The 23135-nt window shown below is 45.5% G+C and overlaps 1 protein-coding gene across 1 annotated transcript in view; it reads right to left on the bottom strand.

The window, feature by feature from the left end:
• Positions 1–23135, bottom strand: part of LOC149471955 (dynein axonemal heavy chain 3-like) — a 344597-nt gene that overhangs the window by 194797 nt on the left and 126665 nt on the right. Inside the window, 1 exon segment of the mRNA XM_089651978.1 lies at positions 13882–13990. Coding sequence (XP_089508104.1) covers positions 13882–13990 — 109 coding nt within the window.

Here is a 23135-nt window from a genome sequence, read left to right as displayed (position 1 = left end):
CAATAGTCAGCATGGATTCACAAAAAACAGAAGTTGTCAGACAAGCCTGATTTCTTTTATTGATGGAGTAAGCAAAAACCTAGACAAAGGAACGGTTGTGGATATAGTATACTTGGATATTGCCAAAGCATTTGACACAGTTCCCCACACCTAGCTAATGTGTAAGTTAATATCTACAGGCTTAGAAAAATCAGTTTGTAAGTGGATTGAACACTGGATAAAAGACCATATTCAGAGAGTAGTGATTATTGGTTCACACTCTGAATGGTCTTGGATTGTTAGTGGTGTACCCCAAGGTTCAGACTTGGGAGCCTTACATTTTAACATATTGATAAATGATTTAGAGTTTGGGATTTAGAATACCATTTCAGTGTTTGGAGATGACACCAAATTATGCAGTGGGATTACATCCTTACAGGATGTCTCCAATTTACAAGCCAATCTCAATGCACTGTTTAATTGGGCAACTAAGTGGCAAATGAGGTTTAATGTTGATAAATGTACAGTTATGCACTTAGGAACTAAGAACGTGGATGCTTCATCCATACTGGGAAGAGTACAACTGGGGGAATCAATGCTGGAGAAAGATCTGGGTGTTCTGCAGTTTCTAAAGCTAGCAAAATACTTTCTTGTATTAAAAGAGGTATGGACTGCAGAGAGAGAAAGAAACATCATTTTGCCCCTGTACAAATCATTATTAAGACCTCATCTGGAATTTACAGTTCAATTTTGGGCACCAGTTCACAAAAATGAGTTTAGAGAACTCAAAGTGCATAGAAGGGAAACCAAACTAAGTAGAGGTATGGAAGAGCTCAGCTATGAGGAAAGGTGAGCTGAGCTGAATTTATTCTCTTTTGAGAAGAGGTGATATGATCAAAATGTGTAAATATATAAGTCCATATAGTGAACTTGGTGTGGAGTTATTCACTTTTAGGTCATTACAAAAAACAAGGGAGCACCCTATACATTTGCTGGAAAAGAGATTTAACATTCACATATAGAAACACTTCTTCATTGTTAAAGCTGTCAAAATGTGAAGAGACTCCCCCCAAGAACTGATTCTGGCAAGCTCAGTAGATTGTTTTAAAAAAGGCCTGGATGCATTCCTAAATGTACAAAATATAACTGGCCATTAATATTTAGAAGTAATAACACCAGGGGTAGTTGATCTAGGGAATATCTGATGCCTCCTGGGGATCAGGAAGGAAATTTATTTCTTCCACTGAAGCAAATTGGATCATGCTTTATTGTATTTTTGCCTTCCTCTGAATCACCTGTGGGTATAGGATTGTGTATATTGGGGGTTTTCAATATTTTTTTTTTCAGTGTTGGATGAACTAGATGGAAAAGTGTCTTTTTTCAACATTGCTCACTATGTAATTATGTAAGGTGGTTAATAATAAAGGGGACCCGAATACTACCCCCACACCTTTTTCACAAAAAAAACGATGTAAAAAAAGCCCCTTGATGTGGACTTGATTGTTAATCACGATGACCGCAAACCCACAAAAAGAAAATAAAGACCCCGTTACACACAATCTCAATGATATTCTGGTCTGTGCTACTGTACAGGGGCTTACATAAGGCTAATACTGAAGCAATTTAAGTACTTGTGCTTGCCTAACTGAAAATACATTTAAGGCTGAACTCTGGGAAAGCAAATATTGTCTAAATACAAGAGGCATGTGTATTCTTGGTGAATCTTAGTGTGCCTTGAGTATTTCCTCCATATCTGTGCAGTAATTCAATGTGAAACTTTGCCTCAGTACAGGAGCTTTCTGTATTAAAGTCCAGTTGCCACTGCTCTCTCTGGTCTTGTCTCCATGCCTTCTTGTAGTTTTCTTCAGGCAGTCTGTAGTGGTTAGACCCTCCTACAGTTCCTACTTAACTAGTTTACATAACTGGGTATGTAAACGCATTTGGTGTACACAAAGTAGATTTTTATCATTTGCGGCTATTGGTGTTAAAAGTAAAGTTTTTTTTGTACACAGATTTCAGTTTTAAAGACTTATTAACCACTTATCATCAAATCACATACATGTACATAATTTGACTTTAAGTGGTTGTACCCTGCTGCTGTAGGAATCTTCCCAGTATTGTTTTTTTTAAGCCGGTGGAAGGCTTTTATGTAAAAGTCCTCCTAATGGTTAATTAGCTACTGGCTGGCTTTTACAAGTGGTGGGAGGGGTTGCCCTGGTGACTCTCTGGGTTCTACTAATCCACTGAAAAGCCCAGAATGAAAGCTGGAGCTTCTGCCAGCATACCGCAGAGATCACTTTTGGTTTCACGGATGTAAACAGCACCATTTTTAAATGGGGAAAGCATCTGAAGACACTGATCTTGGTGTGATCAGATGTTTTTAAGGACAGAAGAGAGATCTGGAGAGATCTGGGGTCTAATAGTATCTTACACTGTCTATAGCTGTCACGAGGGATGTCTACATTCCTTGTGACAGCAATAAAAGTGATAAGTGATAAAAAAATGTAAAGAAACAGTGTAAAAATAATAACAATGAAAAAAAAATCTCCCCCATAGGCTCTGTTCTTCACTGCGCAGGCTCATCACTCCTTTTCTACCCCTTCTTCCTCAATTTAATAATCCTTTTTTTCCTCCAGTTCTATAACAGTCAAGATGGTTTTCATGGTGGTCATCCCATGGCTTCACGCAGGTCTTCCATTCAAGAGACCTATGAAGCCCCATCTAAAGAGTTTTTTTCGCTATATGCAGCTTCCCCACTGAGTAACTTTCCTTTTCAAACTACGACCTTTCAACATATCTGTTGACACTCCCCCAGAGCTTTGGATATGACTTCTTTGATCTATTCTTCCCTGAATGCTATTGACTCTTCTACTTCCACTTCCTATAAGTCCAGCTGGAAGCGAGACTTGGGGACCTCTATTGAACCTGAAAAATGGAGCAAGGCCTGGTCATCCATAGCTAAATGTTCCTTCAACACGACCATGCTGGAAGCAGCCACAAGGTCCTCCTGAGGCAGTATTGGCTCTCAGCCCACATTGCAGGTCTAAACACATCTTACAGTGTTTCAGAGGCGGTGGCCAATGCGGGGATGTGGTTCACACCTGGTGGTCTTTTCCATGTTTAACAAGGTTCTGGTCTTGGGTTTTTGGGCTATTATACATGTTATTTCATGTATCCATCTGAAAAGATGCTAAATTTGCACTGCTACATTGCCCAATCCAGGCTTATTTTCATATCAGCAGAAACTTGCCACCTATTTGCTTTTTGCCGTGGAGCATGCCATAGCTTGGGTTTGGAAAACACCGTCTGTTTTGTTTTTCAGTGCTGAAGAGCATGACCACCCTGATGATAAATAAAAAGATGTCCAGCAGCATACATGACTCCCATGCTAAATTTATGAAAGTTTGGAGGTGGTTGTACACCCTCCCCACCCTGCATCCGACCAGCCTGGGCAACCTCTAGCCGCTGATGCCACCACCCAAGCCTGCAATAACCATCCCCTTTTCCCCCCTTCCCAGAAATGCCCAGCCCTTTTTTTTTCTTCTTCTCTCCCCCCCAGGACCAGCTAGTCGGTTTACCTCCCTCTCTTGCTCTCACTCTAAATTCTCTTCTTGCAGGGTATGTCCATGGGCCTTCAGACCCAGGTAACACATGTAGACCAGCGGCTCCCTCCGTATGGTTACCTATTAGCAATTTACACTGTTAAAATATTTGTTTTGCATTGTTCCACCCATGCTTGTTTGACCAATTCTTTATTGTGTTACCCCTGCTTAGGTTATCTGCTATATATTTTCTTGCTGCAACAATAAAAATTATTGTACCAGAAAAAAAAAATAGTAATTTTTTTTTTAGTGCACCCCCGTGCTTGCGCACAAAGACAAACGCACACGTTGGTCCCACACGTATACATAAACAGCAATCGCACCATTACATGAATGTCAGACCAATAGCAATAATTCTAGCACTAGACCTCCTCTGTAGTTCTAAAGTGGCAACCTGTAAATACTTTTAAAGCATCACTTATGGTGATGTAGTATGTCGCTAGAGATGAGCGAATCGAACATGGCGAAGTGGAATTCGTTTCGAATATTGGGAAATATTCGATTCGCGCCAAATCCGAAAATTAGCCAACTTCGGCTGCACGAATTGAATTTTCCCAAAAATGGCGGCGACATGTGTGGCGACGGAGCGGGGATCTCTGGGAAGGCGCGCAGACAAGGCACGCTGACCCATAATGCATTCATTCATGACATGTGATCGCATTAGCCAATCAGCAGCCAGCCAGCCAGCACTGTGTAATGGTGGAGCTATAAATTGCGGCCATCTTACAATTCTCCATTAGCCTGCGGTCATTCAAGAGAGACAGACCTGTCTGTATTAGGGACAGAGTTAGGGCCAGAGAGAATTTAGGGCCACAGAATCGTTACTTAGGGACACAGAATCGTTACTTAGGGACACAGAATCGTTACTCAGGGACACAAAATTGTTAATCAGGGACACAGAATTGTTACTCAGTGACAGACACAGAATTGTTACTGAGGGACACAGAATTTTTACTGAGGGACACAGAATTGTTACTGAGGGACACAGAATTGTTACTCAGGGACACAGAATTGTTACTCAGGGACACAGAATTGTTACTCAGGGACACAGAATTGTTACTCAGGGACAGACACAGAATTGTTACTGAGGGACACAGAATTGTTACTGAGGGACACAGAATTGTTACTCAGGGACACAGAATTGTTACTCAGGGACAGACACAGAATTGTTACTGAGGGACACAGAATTGTTACTGAGGGACACAGAATTGTTACTCAGGGACACAGAATTGTTACTCAGGGAGAGACACAGAATTGTTACTGACGGACACAGAATTGTTACTGAGGGACACAGAATTGTTACTGAGGGACACAGAATTGTTACTGAGGGACACAGAATTTGTTACTCAGGGACACAGAATTGTTACTCAGGGACACAGAATTGTTACTCAGGGACAGACACAGAATTGTTACTGAGGGACACAGAATTGTTACTGAGGGACACAGAACTGTTACTCAGGGACACAGAATTGTTACTCAGGGACAGACACAGAATTGTTACTGAGGGACACAGAATTGTTACTGAGGGACACAGTATTGTTACTGAGGGACACAGAATTGTTACTCAGGGACACAGAATTGTTACTCAGGGACAGACACAGAATTGTTACTGAGGGACACAGAATTGTTACTGAGGGACACAGAATTGTTACTCAGGGACACAAAATTGTTACTCAGGGACACAGAATTGTTACTCAGGGACAAACACAGAATTGTTACTGAGGGACACACAATTGTTACTGAGGGACACAGAATTGTTACTGAGGGACACAGAATTGTTACTCAGGGACACAGAATTGTTACTCAGGGACAGACACAGAATTGTTACTGAGGGACACAGAATTGTTACTGAGGGACACAGAATTGTTACTCAGGGACACAGAATTGTTACTCAGGGACAGACACAGAATTGTTACTGAGGGACACAGAATTGTTACTGAGGGACACAGAATTGTTACTCAGGGACACAGAATTGTTACTCAGGGACAGACACAGAATTGTTACTGAGGGACACAGAATTGTTACTCAGGGACACAGAATTGTTACTCAGTGACACAGAATTGTTACTCAGTGACACAGAATTGTTACTCAGGGACAGACACAGAACTGTTACTGAGGGACACAGAATTGTTACTGAGGGAAACAGAATTGTTACTGAGGGACACAGAATTGTTACTCAGGGACACAGAATTGTTACTCCGGGACAGACACAGAATTGTTACGGAGAGACACAGAATTGTTACTGAGGGACACAGAATTGTTACTCAGGGACACAGAATTGTTACTGAGGGACACAGAATTGTTACTCAGGGACAGACACAGAATTGTTACTCAGGGACACAGAATTGTTACTGAGGGACACAGAATTGTTACTTAGGGACACAGAATTGTTACTCAGGGACACAGAATTGTTACTCAGGGACAGACACAGAATTGTTACTCAGGGACACAGAATTGTTACTCAGGGACACAGAATTCTTACTCAGGGACAGACACAGAATTGTTACTCAGGGACACAGAATTGTTACTCAGGGACACAGAATTGTTACTGAGGGACACAGAATTGTTACTCAGGGACAGACACAGAATTGTTACTCAGGGACACAGAATTGTTACTCAGGGACACAGAATTGTTACTCAGGGACACAGAATTGTTACTCAGGGACAGACACAGAATTGTTACTCAAGGACACAGAATTGTTACTCAGGGACACAGAATTGTTACTGAGGGACACAGAATCGTTACTGAGGGACACAGAATTGTTACTCAGGGACACAGAATTGTTACTCAGGGACACAGAATTGTTACTCAGGGACACAGAATTGTTACTGAGGGACACAGAATCGTTACTGAGGGACACAGAATTGTTACTCAGGGACACAGAATTGTTACTCAGGGACACAGAATCGTTGAATTAAAGAGTATGTCAGACAACACGCAGAGGAGTGGCAGAGGAGGCAATGTTTCAGGAGCGAGCAGACGTGGCAGCAGAGGAAGGGGTCGAGGCAGCACTAGTCGCAGCCAGAGGCCAGTGCTCCCGGTGTCATCCAGCGGTCGTGTCTCCACCGACAACCCTGCCGTCATCGATTGGTTGGCTTGGTCGTCTTCCTCTTCCCAGGTCACCTCTGACACCTACAGCCAACGGTCGGTGGGTACATCAGACACAACCGTTAGTTGGCATGGCCCGGGAGCAAGCCCACTGAAATCACGTGTCCTCTACCTGCCCCTGTCCTTTGGTGTTCCCTCACCAAGCGAAGTATCGCATGCTGTGGGCTCAGCCCCACTGTACAGTGAGGAAGAGCTAACAGAGGGCGGTCAGGAACGGGGGGAGACATCCGCCTCTTCAGCAGCCAGGCGAAGAAGTACTGGCGAGGAGAGTGGCTCGGTAGCCGGTCTAGAGACAGGTCTGTCTCCTGACCCACACGCAGCCGAGGGGGCTAGTAGTGAGGCGGAGACCCTAATTGATGATGATGAGGCTGGTCGCACTTGGCAGCCTCGTCATGCTGCTGCCAGGCCCGTAATCTGCCATGGGCCCCCGTACCGCCTCCTCATGCTGCTGCCAGGTCCGTAATCTGTCATGGGCCCCTGTACCGCCTACTCATGCTGCTGCCAGGTCCAGAGTGTCTCATGGGTCCCTGTACGGCATCCCATTGCTGCTGTCTCCATCGCCACACTCTGCCATGTGCCACTTTCAGGTCTCCTCACACTGCTGGTGGGTTCCATTTTGTCACAGGGTGCTGGCAGATTACGGGCCTCCCATTGCTGCTGCCAGGCCCGTAATCTGTCATGGGCCCCCGTACCGACTCCTCATGCTGCTGCCAGGCCCGTAATCTGTCATGGGCCCCTGTACCGCCTCCTCATGCTGCTGCCAGGTCCAGAGTGTCTCATGGGTCCCTGTACGGCCTCCCATTGCTGCTGTCTCCATCGCCACACTCTGCCATGTGCCACTTTCAGGTCTCCTCACACTGCTGGTGGGTTCCATTTTGTCATAGGGTGCTGGCAGATTACGGGCCTCCCATTGCTGCTGCCAGGCCCGTAATCTGCCATGGGCCCCCGTACCGCCTCCTCATGCTGCTGCCAGGTCCAGAGTGTCTCATGGGTCCCTGTACGGCCTCTCATTGCTGCTGTCTCCATCGCCACACTCTGCCATGTGCCACTTTCAGGTCTCCTCACACTGCTGGTGGGTTCCATTTTGTCATAGGGTGCTGGCAGATTACGGGCCTCCCATTGCTGCTGCCAGGCCCGTAATCTGCCATGGGCCCCCGTTCCGACTCCTCATGCTGCTGCCAGGCCCGTAATCTGTCATGGGCCCCTGTACGGCCTCCCATTGCTGCTGTCTCCATCGCCACACTCTGCCATGTGCCACTTTCAGGTCTCCTCACACTGCTGGTGGGTTCCATTTTGTCATAGGGTGCTGGCAGATTACGGGCCTCCCATTGCTGCTGCCAGGCCCGTAATCTGTCATGGGCCCCTGTACCGCCTCCTCATGCTGCTGCCAGGTCCAGAGTGTCTCATGGGTCCCTGTAAGGCCTCCCATTGCTGCTGTCTCCATCGCCACACTCTGCCATGTGCCACTTTCAGTTCTCCTCACACTGCTGGTGGGTTCCATTTTGTCATAGGGTGCTGGCAGATTACGGGCCTTCCATTGCTGCTGCCAGGCCCGTAATCTGCCATGGGCCCCCGTACCGCCTCTACATGCTGCTGCCAGGTCCAGAGTGTGTCATGGGTCCCTGTACGGCCTCTCATTGCTGCTGTCTCCATCGCCACACTCTGCCATGTGCCACTTTCAGGTCTCCTCACACTGATGGTGGGTTCCATTTTGTCATAAGGTGCTGGCAGATTACGGGCCTCCCATTGCTGCTGCCAGGCCCGTAATCTGCCATGGGCCCCCGTACCGACTCCTCATGCTGCTGCCAGGCCCGTAATCTGTCATGGGCCCCTGTACCGCCTCCTCATGCTGCTGCCAGGTCCAGAGTGTCTCATGGGTCCCTGTACGGCCTCCCATTGCTGCTGTCTCCATCGCCACACTCTGCCATGTGCCACTTTCAGGTCTCCTCACACTGCTGGTGGGTTCCATTTTGTCATAAGGTGCTGGCAGATTACGGGCCTCCCATTGCTGCTGCCAGGCCCGTAATCTGCCATGGGCCCCCGTACCGCCTCCTCATGCTGCTGCCAGGTCCAGAGTGTCTCATGGGTCCCTGTACGGCCTCCCATTGCTGCTGTCTCCATCGCCACACTCTGCCATGTGCCACTTTCAGGTCTCTTCACACTGCTGGTGGGTTCCATTTTGTCATAGGGTGCTGGCAGATTACGGGCCTCCCATTGCTGCTGCCAGGCCTGTAATCTGCCATGGGCCCCCGTACCGCCTCCTCATGCTGCTGCCAGGTCCAGAGTGTCTCATGGGTCCCTGTACGGCCTCCCATTGCTGCTGTCTCCATCGCCACACTCTGCCATGTGCCACTTTCAGGTCTCCTCACACTGCTGGTGGGTTCCATTTTGTCATAGGGTGCTGGCAGATTACGGGCCTCCCATTGCTGCTGTCAGGCCCGTAATCTGCCATGGGCCCCCGTACCGCCTCCTCATGCTGCTGCCAGGTCCAGAGTGTCTCATGGGTCCCTGTACGGCCTCCCATTGCTGCTGTCTCCATCGCCACACTCTGCCATGTGCCACTTTCAGGTCTCCTCACACTGCTGGTGGGTTCCATTTTGTCATAGGGTGCTGGCAGATTACGGGCCTCCCATTGCTGCTGCCAGGCCCGTAATCTGCCATGGGCCCCCGTACCGCCTCCTCATGCTGCTGCCAGGTCCAGAGTGTCTCATGGGTCCCTGTACGGCCTCCCATTGCTGCTGTCTCCATCGCCACACTCTGCCATGTGCCACTTTCAGGTCTCCTCACACTGCTGGTGGGTTCCATTTTGTCATAGGGTGCAGGCAGATTACGGGCCTCCCATTGCTGCTGCCAGGCCTGTAATCTGCCATGGGCCCCCGTACCGCCTCCTCATGCTGCTGCCAGGTCCAGAGTGTCTCATGGGTCCCTGTACGGCCTCCCATTGCTGCTGTCTCCATCGCCACACTCTGCCATGTGCCACTTTCAGGTCTCCTCACACTGCTGGTGGGTTCCATTTTGTCATAGGGTGCTGGCAGATTACGGGCCTCCCATTGCTGCTGCCAGGCCCGTAATCTGCCATGGGCCCCCGTACCGCCTCCTCATGCTGCTGCCAGGTCCAGAGTGTCTCATGGGTCCCTGTACGGCCTCCCATTGCTGCTGTCTCCATCGCCACACTCTGCCATGTGCCACTTTCAGGTCTCCTCACACTGCTGGTGGGTTCCATTTTGTCATAGGGTGCTGGCAGATTACGGGCCTCCCATTGCTGCTGTCAGGCCCGTAATCTGCCATGGGCCCCCGTACCGCCTCCTCATGCTGCTGCCAGGTCCAGAGTGTCTCATGGGTCCCTGTACGGCCTCCCATTGCTGCTGTCTCCATCGCCACACTCTGCCATGTGCCACTTTCAGTTCTCCTCACACTGCTGGTGGGTTCCATTTTGTCATAGGGTGCTGGCAGATTACGGGCCTCCCATTGCTGCTGCCAGGCCCGTAATCTGCCATGGGCCCCCATACCGCCTCTACATGCTGCTGCCAGGTCCAGAGTGTGTCATGGGTCCCTGTAAGGCCTCTCATTGCTGCTGTCTCCATCGCCACACTCTGCCATGTGCCACTTTCAGGTCTCCTCACACTGCTGGTGGGTTCCATTTTGTCATAGGGTGCTGGCAGATTACGGGCCTCCTATTGCTGCTGCCAGGCCCGTAATCTGCCATGGGCCCCCGTACCGACTCCTCATGCTGCTGCCAGGCCCGTAATCTGTCATGGGCCCCTGTACCGCCTCCTCATGCTGCTGCCAGGTCCAGAGTGTCTCATGGGTCCCTGTACGGCCTCCCATTGCTGCTGTCTCCATCGCCACACTCTGCCATGTGCCACTTTCAGGTCTCCTCACACTGCTGGTGGGTTCCATTTTGTCACAGGGTGCTGGCAGATTACGGGCCTCCCATTGCTGCTGCCAGGCCCGTAATCTGCCATGGGCCCCCGTACCGCCTCCTCATGCTGCTGCCAGGTCCAGAGTGTCTCATGGGTCCCTGTACGGCCTCCCATTGCTGCTGTCTCCATCGCCACACTCTGCCATGTGCCACTTTCAGGTCTCCTCACACTGCTGGTGGGTTCCATTTTGTCATAGGGTGCTGGCAGATTACGGGCCTCCCATTGCTGCTGTCAGGCCCGTAATCTGCCATGGGCCCCCGTACCGCCTCCTCATGCTGCTGCCAGGTCCAGAGTGTCTCATGGGTCCCTGTACGGCCTCCCATTGCTGCTGTCTCCATCGCCACACTCTGCCATGTGCCACTTTCAGGTCTCCTCACACTGCTGGTGGGTTCCATTTTGTCATAGGGTGCTGGCAGATTACGGGCCTCCCATTGCTGCTGCCAGGCCCATAATCTGCCATGGGCCCCCGTACCGCCTCCTCATGCTGCTGCCAGGTCCAGAGTGTCTCATGGGTCCCTGTACGGCCTCCCATTGCTGCTGTCTCCATCGCCACACTCTGCCATGTGCCACTTTCAGGTCTCCTCACACTGCTGGTGGGTTCCATTTTGTCATAGGGTGCTGGCAGATTACGGGCCTCCCATTGCTGCTGCCAGGCCCGTAATCTGCCATGGGCCCCCGTACCGCCTCCTCATGCTGCAGCCAGGTCCAGAGTGTCTCATGGGTCCCTGTACGGCCTCCCATTGCTGCTGTCTCCATCGCCACACTCTGCCATGTGCCACTTTCAGGTCTCCTCACACTGCTGGTGGGTTCCATTTTGTCATAGGGTGCTGGCAGATTACAGGCCTCCCATTGCTGCTGCCAGGCCCGTAATCTGCCATGGGCCCCCGTACCGCCTCCTCATGCTGCTGCCAGGTCCAGAGTGTCTGATGGGTCCCTGTACGGCCTCCCATTGCTGCTGTCTCCATCGCCACACTCTGCCATGTGCCACTTTCAGGTCTCCTCACACTGCTGGTGGGTTCCATTTTGTCATAGGGTGCTGGCAGATTACGGGCCTCCCATTGCTGCTGCCAGGCCCGTAATCTGCCATGGGCCCCCGTACCACCTCCTCATGCTGCTGCCAGGTCCAGAGTTTCTCATGGGTCCCTGTACGGCCTCCCATTGCTGCTGTCTCCATCGCCACACTCTGCCATGTGCCACTTTCAGGTCTCCTCACACTGCTGGTGGGTTCCATTTTGTCATAGGGTGCTGGCAGATTACGGGCCTCCCATTGCTGCTGCCAGGCCCGTAATCTGCCATGGGCCCCCGTACCGCCTCCTCATGCTGCTGCCAGGTCCAGAGTGTCTCATGGGTCCCTGTACGGCCTCCCATTGCTGCTGTCTCCATCGCCACACTCTGCCATGTGCCACTTTCAGGTCTCCTCACACTGCTGGTGGGTTCCATTTTGTCATAGGGTGCTGTATGGCCTCCCATTGCTGCTGCCTCCACCGCCACACTGTGGCTCCACACTCTGGTTTTGGCCCCGTGACTGCCCAAATGAGTGAAGTGTGCGGTGATTCTAAGATCGACGGCACTCATCTGCATGTCATACTGACTGACAGTATTATTTCTCTTCCCCAGCAGACTCCAAGGGCATTTAAATTAAAGGTACAGTGTTCTGCACTAATAGAAAGGCTCTCTGAAGCCTAGAAACACCCTTTTTATAAGTTAAATTTGCAGCGAATATATTCGACTCGAATCGAATTTATTCCGCGAATTCGCCGAATCAGCCGAATCGAATTTTTGAATACTTCGCTCATCTCTATATGTCGCCATTCCATGAGTATGCAAAATTTAAGGCACAACATTTTAAGTATCTATTTACTCTTTGTAACACAATTTTTTATGATCTACAAAAAAAATGGGTATTATATTGTGTGTTCATGTGCATTAAAATTTATTAAAGCGTATTTTTTCCCCAAAATATGCTTTCAAAAAACTGCTGCGCAAATACCATGTAACATAAAAACTTGCTAAACCCACCATTTCATTCGCTAGGGCCTCTGCTAATATATATATATATATATATATATATACATATACATACACTATATTGCCAAGAGTATTGGGACGCCTGCCTTTACATGCACATGAACTTTATTGGCATCCCAGTCTTAGTCTTAGGGTTCAATATTGAGTTGGCCCATCCTTTGCAGCTATAACAGCTTCAACTCCTCTGAGAAGGCTGTCCACAAGGTTTAGAAGTGTGTCTATGGGAATGTTTGACCATTCTTCCAGAAACGCATTTGTGAGGTCAGCCACTGATGTTGGACGAGAAGACCTGGCTCGCACTTTCCGCTCTAATTTATCCCAAAGGTGTTCTATTGAGTTGAGGTCAGACCACTCAAGTTCCTCCATCCCAAATTCACTCATCCATGTTTTTATGGACCTTGCTTTGTGCACTGGTGCTCAGTCATGTTGGAACAGGAAGGGTCTGTCCCCAAACTATTCCCACAAAGTTGAGAGCATGAAATTGTCCTGGTATGCTGACGCCTTAAGAGTTCCCTTCACAGGAACTAAGGGGCCAAGCCCAACCCATAAAAACAACCCCACACCATAATCCCCCCTCCACCAAGCTTTACATTTGGCACAATGCAGTCAGACAAGTACTGTTCTCCTGGCAACCGCCAAACCTAGACACATCCATCGGATTGCCAGACAGAAGCGGGATTTGTCACTTCAGAGAACACATCTACACTGCTCTAGAGTCCAGTGGCAGTTTGCTTTACACCACTACATTCGGCGATTTGCATTGCACTTGATGATGTAAGACTTGCAGCTGCCCGGAGGTCTTTAGCCATTAACTCTGCAGACAGTTGGCGACTTCTGCTTCAGCATGTGCTGACCCCGCTCTGTCATTTTACCAGCCTACCACTTCATGGATGAGTTGTTGTGGTTCCCAGTTGCTTCCACTTTGTTATAATACCACTAATAGTTGATCATGGAATATTTAGTAGCAAAGAAATTTCACAGATGGACTTATTGCACAGGTGGCAACCTATCACGGTACCACGCTTGAATCCACTGAGCTACTGAGAGCAAGCCATTCTTTCACAAATGTATGTAGAAGCAGTCTGCATGCCTAGGTGCTTAATTTCATACATCTTTGGCCATGGAAGTGATTGAAACACCTCAATCCAATGATTTGGAGGGGTGTCTTTTTATATATATATATATATATATATATATTTAAATTATTTTATTATATATTTCATATATATATATAAATTACCTGTTTTGCTACTGCTCTTGCCAAATCTTTGCAGGTCTCTGTTTTTCCTGTTCCTGCTGGCCCTTCTGGAGCCCCTCCTAGGTTTAGCTGTAGAGCTCCCATTAGAGTTCTGGAAGAAAAAAAAGCACAGATTGTTTCTTTAATAAAACAGATCAAAATCTTATTTAACAGAAACTGCAGTGTCAGGGAAACTTTTAAGTACATAAAGAAAATGAAAATAAATATTAAAACATTATATTTTAATATGTTTTAGACTCGGAAAGTGTTCATATGTTAGAATCCCTAATGAGCTTTTTAAACTACATTAAGGCTAGAAATTCCAGAGTAATGTAAACAGCAAGGCCTGGAATACAGGGGTCATTACCAAGCAAAACAATACATAGTGAATATTAGTAAGAATAAATAAAAGGCTATTTACAGAATGCTTCTGTCCCTTTAGAATAAAGTCCATTTTCTTTTGTTTAGTTAAAGCATTTGCAAAAAGTAAATGCAGATATTAAAACCTTTTATTAAACTATTTTATTTTATTGTTCATCTGTTGGAAAGCAGATAATGTAGTAGGTTGATTCCCACCTCATTCTAACTGTTGCTCAATAGTTAATGTATGTGTTTTATTTAAAATATGAAAAGTGAAAGTATTCCAGCTTGAGACTAAGCAAGCAAGAAGAGATCATCTGGCAGGAAAATCTGAAAACTTAATTCAGATTTTTGGCTTACATATTAATACTGGATGCATTGCAATAACAATAATAAGAATTAGAAATGTGTTAGTAATTAGAGACAAGCTTTAGGTTCAGGTCAAACATAAGTTTAACCCAAATTCAAGTCTGGAAAAACAGCAAACTAATGTGATTGTTCACTGCTATTGTAACCTTTTAATTATATTGCACTTCCTGGGCTTTGAATTGTGGTCAGGTGCCATAGAAACGCTAATAATTGTTCTTTAATAAAGCAAATGAAAATCTTAGTTAACAGAAACTGCAGTGGCAGCAAAATCTTTAAGTGCATAAAAGAAATGAAAATAAATAATAAAACATTATATTTTAATGTGTTTTAGAGCAAAGTGCCCATATGTTATAGTCTCTAATGAGCTTTTTTAACAACATTAATGTTAGAGACTCCAGAGTAATGAAAACTGCAAGGGCTGGAATACAGAGGTCATTACCAACCACAACAATACATAGAGAATATTAGTAAGAATAAACAGAAGGTTGTTTACAGAATACTTCTTTACCTTTAGCATAAAGCTCATTTTCTTTTAACTTATTAAAGGCAATTGCAAAAAAGAAACACAGGTGGTTTAAAATGACCAAAATTGTGTTTTTTTTTTAAATTTTTTACCATTTTTTTTAATGTGTAGCGTTTTTATGTGGCACAGCTTTTTTGCAGGGACAGATAGTTCCTTCTATACTATACAGTGTCGAACAGCACCATACACAGTGCTATATTGTGATATAGTAAATTACAGTGTGGCGGGATGCATAGGGGGAGATTTACTAAAAGTGGACCATTTATAATCTGGTGCAGCTGTGCGTGCATGCCAATCAGCTTCTAACTAAGCTTGTTCAAATAAACTTTGACAATAAAGCCTGGAAGCTCATTGGTTTCTATGTAAAGCTGCACCAGATTCTGTGTGCACTGGTTTTAGTGAATCTCCCCCATAGTGTGGTGTATACCCCTATGTGTTTTTGTGCTGTGTTGTGCTACATCACTGTAAGTTTCGGTTTGGTGAGCTACATAATATTGTGTCCCACTGTGTGTTCACAGTACATAGACCCAACAGCCCTTTCTAGGACTAATCTTTATGGAGGCATATTTTTATTTTAATATAATTTTGCTAGGGTCTTCTTTTTTTAGGTACAAACGCAGTATTCCCAATGCACACTGGGTCTGATGAAGGGGCCCTGTGTGGCTCCAAAACATTGCCTTAATGCAAAGAATGCATTAAGGTAAAAAAAATCTTTAACATGTGGTCCAGCAAGGAAGGGCAGGAACATTTTGTCTCCTTGACTACCAACCAGGTAGATTTGCTGGCAGTTATGGAGAATTCAGGATGAGGTGGCTGATGGCAATGATCCATTTCCTGCACTTTTGTGATAATGATATCACAATCATATCTTTCCCCGCCTTCTCAGTCCAGAGACTCTACCAATCCTCCTAGGTGCCTCACAGCCTATGCAATGCCCCAGGCAAAATGCTACTACACTGTTCTGCAGTTGGTATGCCTGGGGAAAAGGAGCCACCAAAGCCCAGGTCCTCTGCTGCAGAGATTTGTTTTATGAATGGGCTCATTTAGGCTGAAATGCCTACACAAGTACTCCAGGATTTTTACCATGAAGAATATGAACCATTCATGTTTAGCCACCATTTTGGCTAATCTCATGCTACCATCCTATAGAGAGCAAAAAAGGCATGAAAAGGTTGTGAGGAAGAACCCCTTGGTAGCAGGGTAGTGGCAGGATCCCCTTTCATGCACACAATGTCTCCAATCCTCAGATTGCTGGAGAGTTGAGCAAAAGTGTCCAGGGCTGCCTCAGTGATGCTTTTAAATTATTTATTCAAAGACATTGGACAGGTCTGACTTCTGGCAGTTTCAGGCATAATCTCAGACTATATGTGGCGTAGAGCAGATGCAGCCACTCTTTGAACTGAGGAACCCATTGATTTTTGGATGCCCAGGCTTGACCCCTGATCACAAAAGCTGTTAGCTTGCCCTGTGGACACTGTGCAGACTAAGAGGTCATTCAGTGCAGCAGAGAGAGATGAATTTACCTGTTCTCTTAGAGTTTGCTGTCTCACATTCATTAAAATGATTCTGTCCCGGATCAGCATTGAATAAAATGCCCTGAAGTTGATTCTACCAACTAAATTTATCCTTGTAATCTGCCCCCCCCAAAAAAAAAAAGTATATATATACATACGTACCCTACACAGTTAACAGCTCCTGCTATTTCGTGTCACTGCTGCTGGCTTGCAACCATTAGCCACTGCTGCTGCTGGCTTGTCACCATTACTATCTCCTGCAACCTCTACCATACATAATTTTTCCACATCTGGACTTCAGATGCAAATGTTCTAATGTTTTCTACAGAGTAAATCCTGTATTGCACCTCTAAGTTTTCAAATTATTCTGGTGATCAAGCACTGTAAAGGTGCTACACATAATGTTTCCACAGATGGGCATGAATATCAATTTTTCTAATGTTTGCTGCAAGGTAAATCATGCTCTCTGTTGCTTAGTTTTTGGCCTGTTCTATTGTTGTAGCAATAAAACATACTGTATTTATGACAATTGTGTCTCTGAAATAATATACTATAATTTTAGTTGTAAAAACTGTCTAATGTCTCCCTCTTACATTACATACAGCCTAATCCAGTGAATGCAAAATATTTGTGTCTAAGGTTTCTGAAATAATGCACTCTATGTTTTTATTCCCTGATAAAACCTGCCTGGTCTCTCTCTCTGAAACTGTGGCCTACTAAAGCTGCAAACACAGTCTGTGTCTAGTCTATACAATGTTTCTGTCTGTTGTCTCTGAAATAATACATCCCAATTTTATTTCATGTTAAAACTTTAAGCCTTCTTTTCTTTCTTCTAAATTGTTGTCTTCTAGTAAAAATGCTTAGGTACTGTGTATCAGGTCTGTACAAAATCTCTGAACTTTGTTCTCTGACATATGTTGGGTATTTGTATTTCATGATAAAACCCACCTGGTCTCTCTATGAAACTGGGGCCTACTAAAGCTGCTGGCATAGTGTGCATCAAGTCTGATATAATACATTTCAATTTGTATTTATTAATAAAACCTGCCTGGTCTTTCGCTTGAAAATTTCAGCCTAGTAACAAGGCATACACTCTGTTCAATATTTCTTGCTTTTGTCTCTGAAATAATACACTCCAAATTTTATTCTCATCTCTCTCCCTCAAATTGTAGCCTAGTAAAAAGCTTACATACCATGCATCAGATCTGTACAAAATTTCCGACTGTTTTCTTTAAAATAATAGACTCCAATTGTATATCCTGATAAAATCTTCCTGGTGTCTGTCTATGAAAATAGGGCCTACAAAAGCTGCCAACATTTAGTGCATCATGTCTGTACAAAATGTCTGGCTATTGTCCCTGAAACACAACTTTCTAATTATTATTTCAAGATACTACCCATACCCCAAGCATCCTAGATTCTGCAGAATTGTGCCTATGATCCCATGGATCAGGACAATATCTCCGGGCTGAATTGTAGAGCAACTGTTTCAACTCTTGGCTCCAATTTCTTTCACAAACTATCTGTCAGAGTGTTTTCCTGCCCAACAGTAATTGCATAGCTCCAGCAGCGGTAGAAGGCAGAAAAAGAACAACAGATACTTGCTACTGTGCAAGGAAAGTGCTTCACAGAGATTTACCTCCACTGATCATAAATGTCTTCCTCCCCACTCACACTGCTTAGCATATGAACAATATTATGCCCAGAGCTCCACACCTCTCTGACATGCAATAGGAAATAAATTATTTAATTAGTAAGATCAGCAGTAGCCTCCACTCCTGCCTTTTAGCATTGAGCCAATGGTTTGGTCCATTCAGCCTCCTGTTTGATGCTTCATAACATATATTTACTGCGTTTGTATATATATTGTGACATGAGGACTGATTAGCTCTAGTGGTAGATGCTTTCCAAGTGTGTCCACGCTAGTCAGAAACTCTTTTTTTAGGGCTTTGTAGCCCAATTTTATTAAAAGGCAAGAAACAAAACACAAAAGTCCAAAATAAGCTTTCCCACACAGGGGTTCTTTTCCAGTGGTAAATACCAATGAAAAATGCTAAGCCTCCTGGCTACTCTTTATTAGCACTGATGGTCAGCAGTACCTCTGCTGGTATGGGTCTCCCAGACCACTGGCTATTTGTGGCAGACAGCCTTGGACTTCTTTAAAGCACACAGCCTTGAGCCCCTTAACACACACAGCTTTGAGTCCTTTTGATGCACACATCATCTATCTCACAGAGAGGCTCTCGATGGCAGCCAGTGCTCCAACTGCACTCCACTCCCCCCTGCAACTCTCAGCAGACCATAATTATAGAGACTGAGAGCACCTGGGCCCACACCCTGCTGGTTGACTACAAACTCTGGACACTAGATTGGAGATTTCTTCCCTCCTAAGGCAATATGAATTCTCCAAACTACGGAGCCCCATCCATAAATATCAAAATTCAGGGAAACCTGAAACAGCAGTTTTCTCCACTCAAAATCTACACTCCGCAGGTTCTGCACTCCGCACATGTGCAGACCCTGTGTTCATTACCTGACCTCTTCTACCTATTTTTATCCTGTGACAGGGCCCTGCATTGTTACAATATTTTTTTTCTGCAAATATATTTAAAACCAATATATATATATATATATATATATATACATATATATATATATATATATATATTGGCAGAACAAGACTGCACTGTGAGAAGATAAGAAAACGTGACACAGGATCCCCATTTACGGTGAACGTGACAGTCCGGACTAGTATTTCTAGGCAGAGAAAGCTGTGAATTTGCCTTCCTCTAGATCTTGAAGCTCTGGATAGGAACATTCAATCCTGTGTCCAGGTTTTGCTAGACACCTGCAATCTAGCTAAGTATACCGGTATGCAGGGTTGTTATATATTCAGGTCTGAGAATAGCTCAGGGCTCCCAGTTTGGAGGCCATTCCCAGTGGGGGAAATGGAAGGTCTCATTGAGGAGTCAGAGGACCCAGCCAGAAGCCAAGAGACAGAGGATTCAGTTCCAAATGTCAGGAGAACCCGAGTCCATAGGGCAGAGGTGGGCTGTGCAGCAGGGTGCTGTGGCTAGAGAGCCAATTATCCAGGAGAGCTGGATAACACAGTCTTAAATACTGGTAAGAGTTACAGTGTGGTACTGCCATTGAAGATGAGTGAGCTTATTAACCAGGTGGCTCGGCATTTTCCAGTGTGTGTATTTCTGCTGAAGTTGGAGATGATCCCCTCTGTGGGAAGTTTTTTGGTTTGTGAAGTTTTGCTTTCTTTGAAATAAAAGTGGGCTACCAAGCCCTTAAAAATAGTTCCTGTCTCCTGTGGACTCACTATAATAATGCATCTATCATGAGAGCTAAGTACCCAATGTCACAATTGATGGAGGATGTGGGCAAATAATGGTAGAATCCAGGTTTTTGCTCCAATGGTGAGTCCATGTCAAGAATTATTCACTGTGTGTGGAAGTGCAGCCAGACATTGCATGTTGCAGGTGGTGTACCTATGAAAGGAAAGGAAACGTTCTACTGTGAACTGTGTTATAAGTTACTGTGTGTGTGTGTGTGTGTGACTGCAAGGATGGGGTGGCAAAACACAAAAAGGAAGCAATGTTTGCTGAAATGAGAGAAAGACTTGTGTGGATAGAGGGGATGTTGCCCAAGCATATCCCACAAAGGCCAGAGATTGGACCAGTGTGCAAACTAGCTACAGACTGGTCCAAACTGGTGAAAATGTGGTATTGCAACCAGCTATGTCATGGGTGACTACAGAGGTGTGTGTGCCATTGCTCCTAGCAACTATGGCAGGTGCAACAGAGCTGTCCCTGGAGACCTTCCAGGAGTTCATGGTGTCTGAGCTTGAGGTTTCCCAGGACAACTGTTTATCCACTCTTATGGGCATGTGTGTGTGGAAGTGTGTTTCTTATACTGTGAAAAATGATGTCCTAAATGTCCCACATGTTCAAGATAGTGATGGCCTGAGACAGTCTATAACAGTCAGGAATGATAATGCTGATAATAATGCTGTTGGGAATGCATTACGACAATATTGATGATGATGGTTTCTCCTATTACAACCACAGGCAGTGCTGCAGAGTTGTTCCTGGAAATCTCACAAGGACTTCGTGTTTTGGAACTGGCGGTTGTCCAGGATGGGTCTGATACTGCTCTGGTGGAATTTCCAGGGGAAAGTAGCTTAAGTTGTAGAAAATACAGTATATTATCATAGTCTGATGTGGTTAGAGGTGTCTGTAGCCCAGACATAGTAGACTGGAATAGTCTGGCCATAAAGTTGATTGCGTGGTTGAACTCCCATGTGTGACAATGGGGTGGACATGACAGCTGCTGTGCCTAATGGAGGGTCTGCAGAGTTGCCAGTAGATAAGGAAAAGTTGGTTGCAAAAGTTAACCCCCTCTAGTCAGAAGGATCGGATAAGGATGTGTGCATGGCAAAGGTTTTGTTCATAGCCCAACAGCTAAAAATACGTTGCATACAAAAATGTCAGTGCAACAGGTTGTAACCTGCAGTGGGTCACTGATGCTGAAGCAGAGGGGATCAATGTGAGACATGCATCAGACAGTGCTCCTAGGAAGCAGCAGGCTGTGATGGTGGATATCTCCAGAGAGTTGGAGGTTTCTTTAAATGTCGGACAACGTGGTACTGCATAGTGCCAATGGGTGTAGCCAGGTAGTACAAGATTTGCTTGGTAACAATAATACGTTGAATAGGATGGTACAATGCGTAATATCAGTGTGGAAAGTGATCCCACAGTTCCCTGTGAGGGTGCTTCCAGTGACTGGTTTGTATGGAAGGCACTCAGGAGAGCTGGTAGAGATATTGGAGGTCTCTCTACCTGATGTGGTGATTAGAGATATTTCTGCTGCTGCAGTCTGAGGTACGGATGAGCAGGGGTAAGTAAATGGCACAGATGCTGCTTCACCTACTAGACCTCATAGGAGGGAAGGGCCCAGAATGGACAGTGGCCCAGAATGGGTAGTGGAAATTCTGTTACCGGCAAAGAGGTACAAGTTGAAGTACATGGGGACACTCAGAAATACAGTACTGATGGTATCAGAAATTGTGACCGTGAAAAAAAATTCTGGTAATGAATACCTGGTGTTGCGCTATCAGATCATTTGACCCTTTAATTATAGGAGGTCAACATACGCTTTATTATTAGACTTCAGATCCAAATTCTTGTACCACAAGCCAGATCGCATGGATCCTCAATCACTCCACAGACCGTCTTGATCTTACGGAGTATATCTACATTTATGTGAAGATAGAAAAAGTGCCTCTCATAGTACAGATTGTTTACAAATCATTTATTAAGAAAAGGAAATGCACTTACAATTAGATAAAAATTCTCAGCATTGAGTAAAATTACCAAACAGAAAGGATCTGCATTTTTGGATAATCTTACGTGATGACATCACAAAGGAGGCACCATCCAAAAATGCAGATGGTTTATGCAATGGTTTATGCATTGATCAGTGTCAGTTGGTAGGATAATTACCCATGGTAGATTTGGACAAAAGGAAAGGTGGAGATATGCGAAGATCCCATGGGGGATAATTGCTCGCTTGTGCTTGAATCCTCTTCTGGTCTGGTCCTAATAAACACTGATAAAGGAAACACTGACAATATTGACAATTTTGGAAAATGTGAAACAATACTCAGCAATCCAGTGAATAAGGTTTTAGTTGCCAAGGGTAACTACAAAAGAGTTGGTGATAGTTAAAACTAGTATAAATGAGGAAAAAAGTGGTTCTTCATTAAGCAAAGTCAGATCCCTACACCTTCAGAACAGGGAGCTGGGGAGAAGTGTTAGAAAAGGTAGAGGACCCCGGAAAAGGACGAGCTCAGGAAGAATAAAGGGAGAAGGCTGCCTACACAGAACTGTAGGACCCCATTGATGGAAAGCCAGGGTATGGAGAGCCTTTGAAACATTCCTGGAAAAAGAGTTGGGCGTACGCAGCTAATGGCTGGCACAGAAGTGTTCCATCCACAGTGACAGTTTCATGTATTCCTCCCTCTGGTTACAAACAGGGGGGGGGGGGGATATGTGAAAGGATGAGACTCACTGGCCCTGATTCACTATTGGGCGTGGGCGCATATTCATGGGCTTAAGCCCAATTTTCATGGGCGTCTGTCTATTTTTTACCCTGCAACCTAATTCACTATTGAGCAGAGCCCATAAGCAGATGTCCAATCTAATTCACAAAAAGACACACGCCCGGAATCAGACTCACAAAGCAGACTTGCTAAGAAGCACGTCTAACACCATGAAAAATCACTGCAGAGACATGTTCACTTAGAAATTTGCTTTGCCAAATATCAGGACTTCACTTTAAACAATATCTGCTATTTCAAAAAAAATTAAGAATGTGTTAAAAATCGTTTTTTTGAAGGAAATCGACACAGTAAAAATCTAGACGCCCGTGCAGTGTCTTTGGCAGATACAACTGAGCATGTGCAGAACACATTTTAGACTTCT

This window comes from Staurois parvus, unplaced genomic scaffold (assembly GCF_062004578.1).
Source record: "Staurois parvus isolate SC_StPar_1 unplaced genomic scaffold, SC_StPar_1.0 ptg000025l, whole genome shotgun sequence".
In the NCBI taxonomy this organism is placed as follows: Eukaryota; Metazoa; Chordata; class Amphibia; order Anura; family Ranidae; genus Staurois; species Staurois parvus.
Note: the sequence above shows the minus strand (reverse complement) of the source record. Positions and strands in the feature narration are given on the sequence as shown.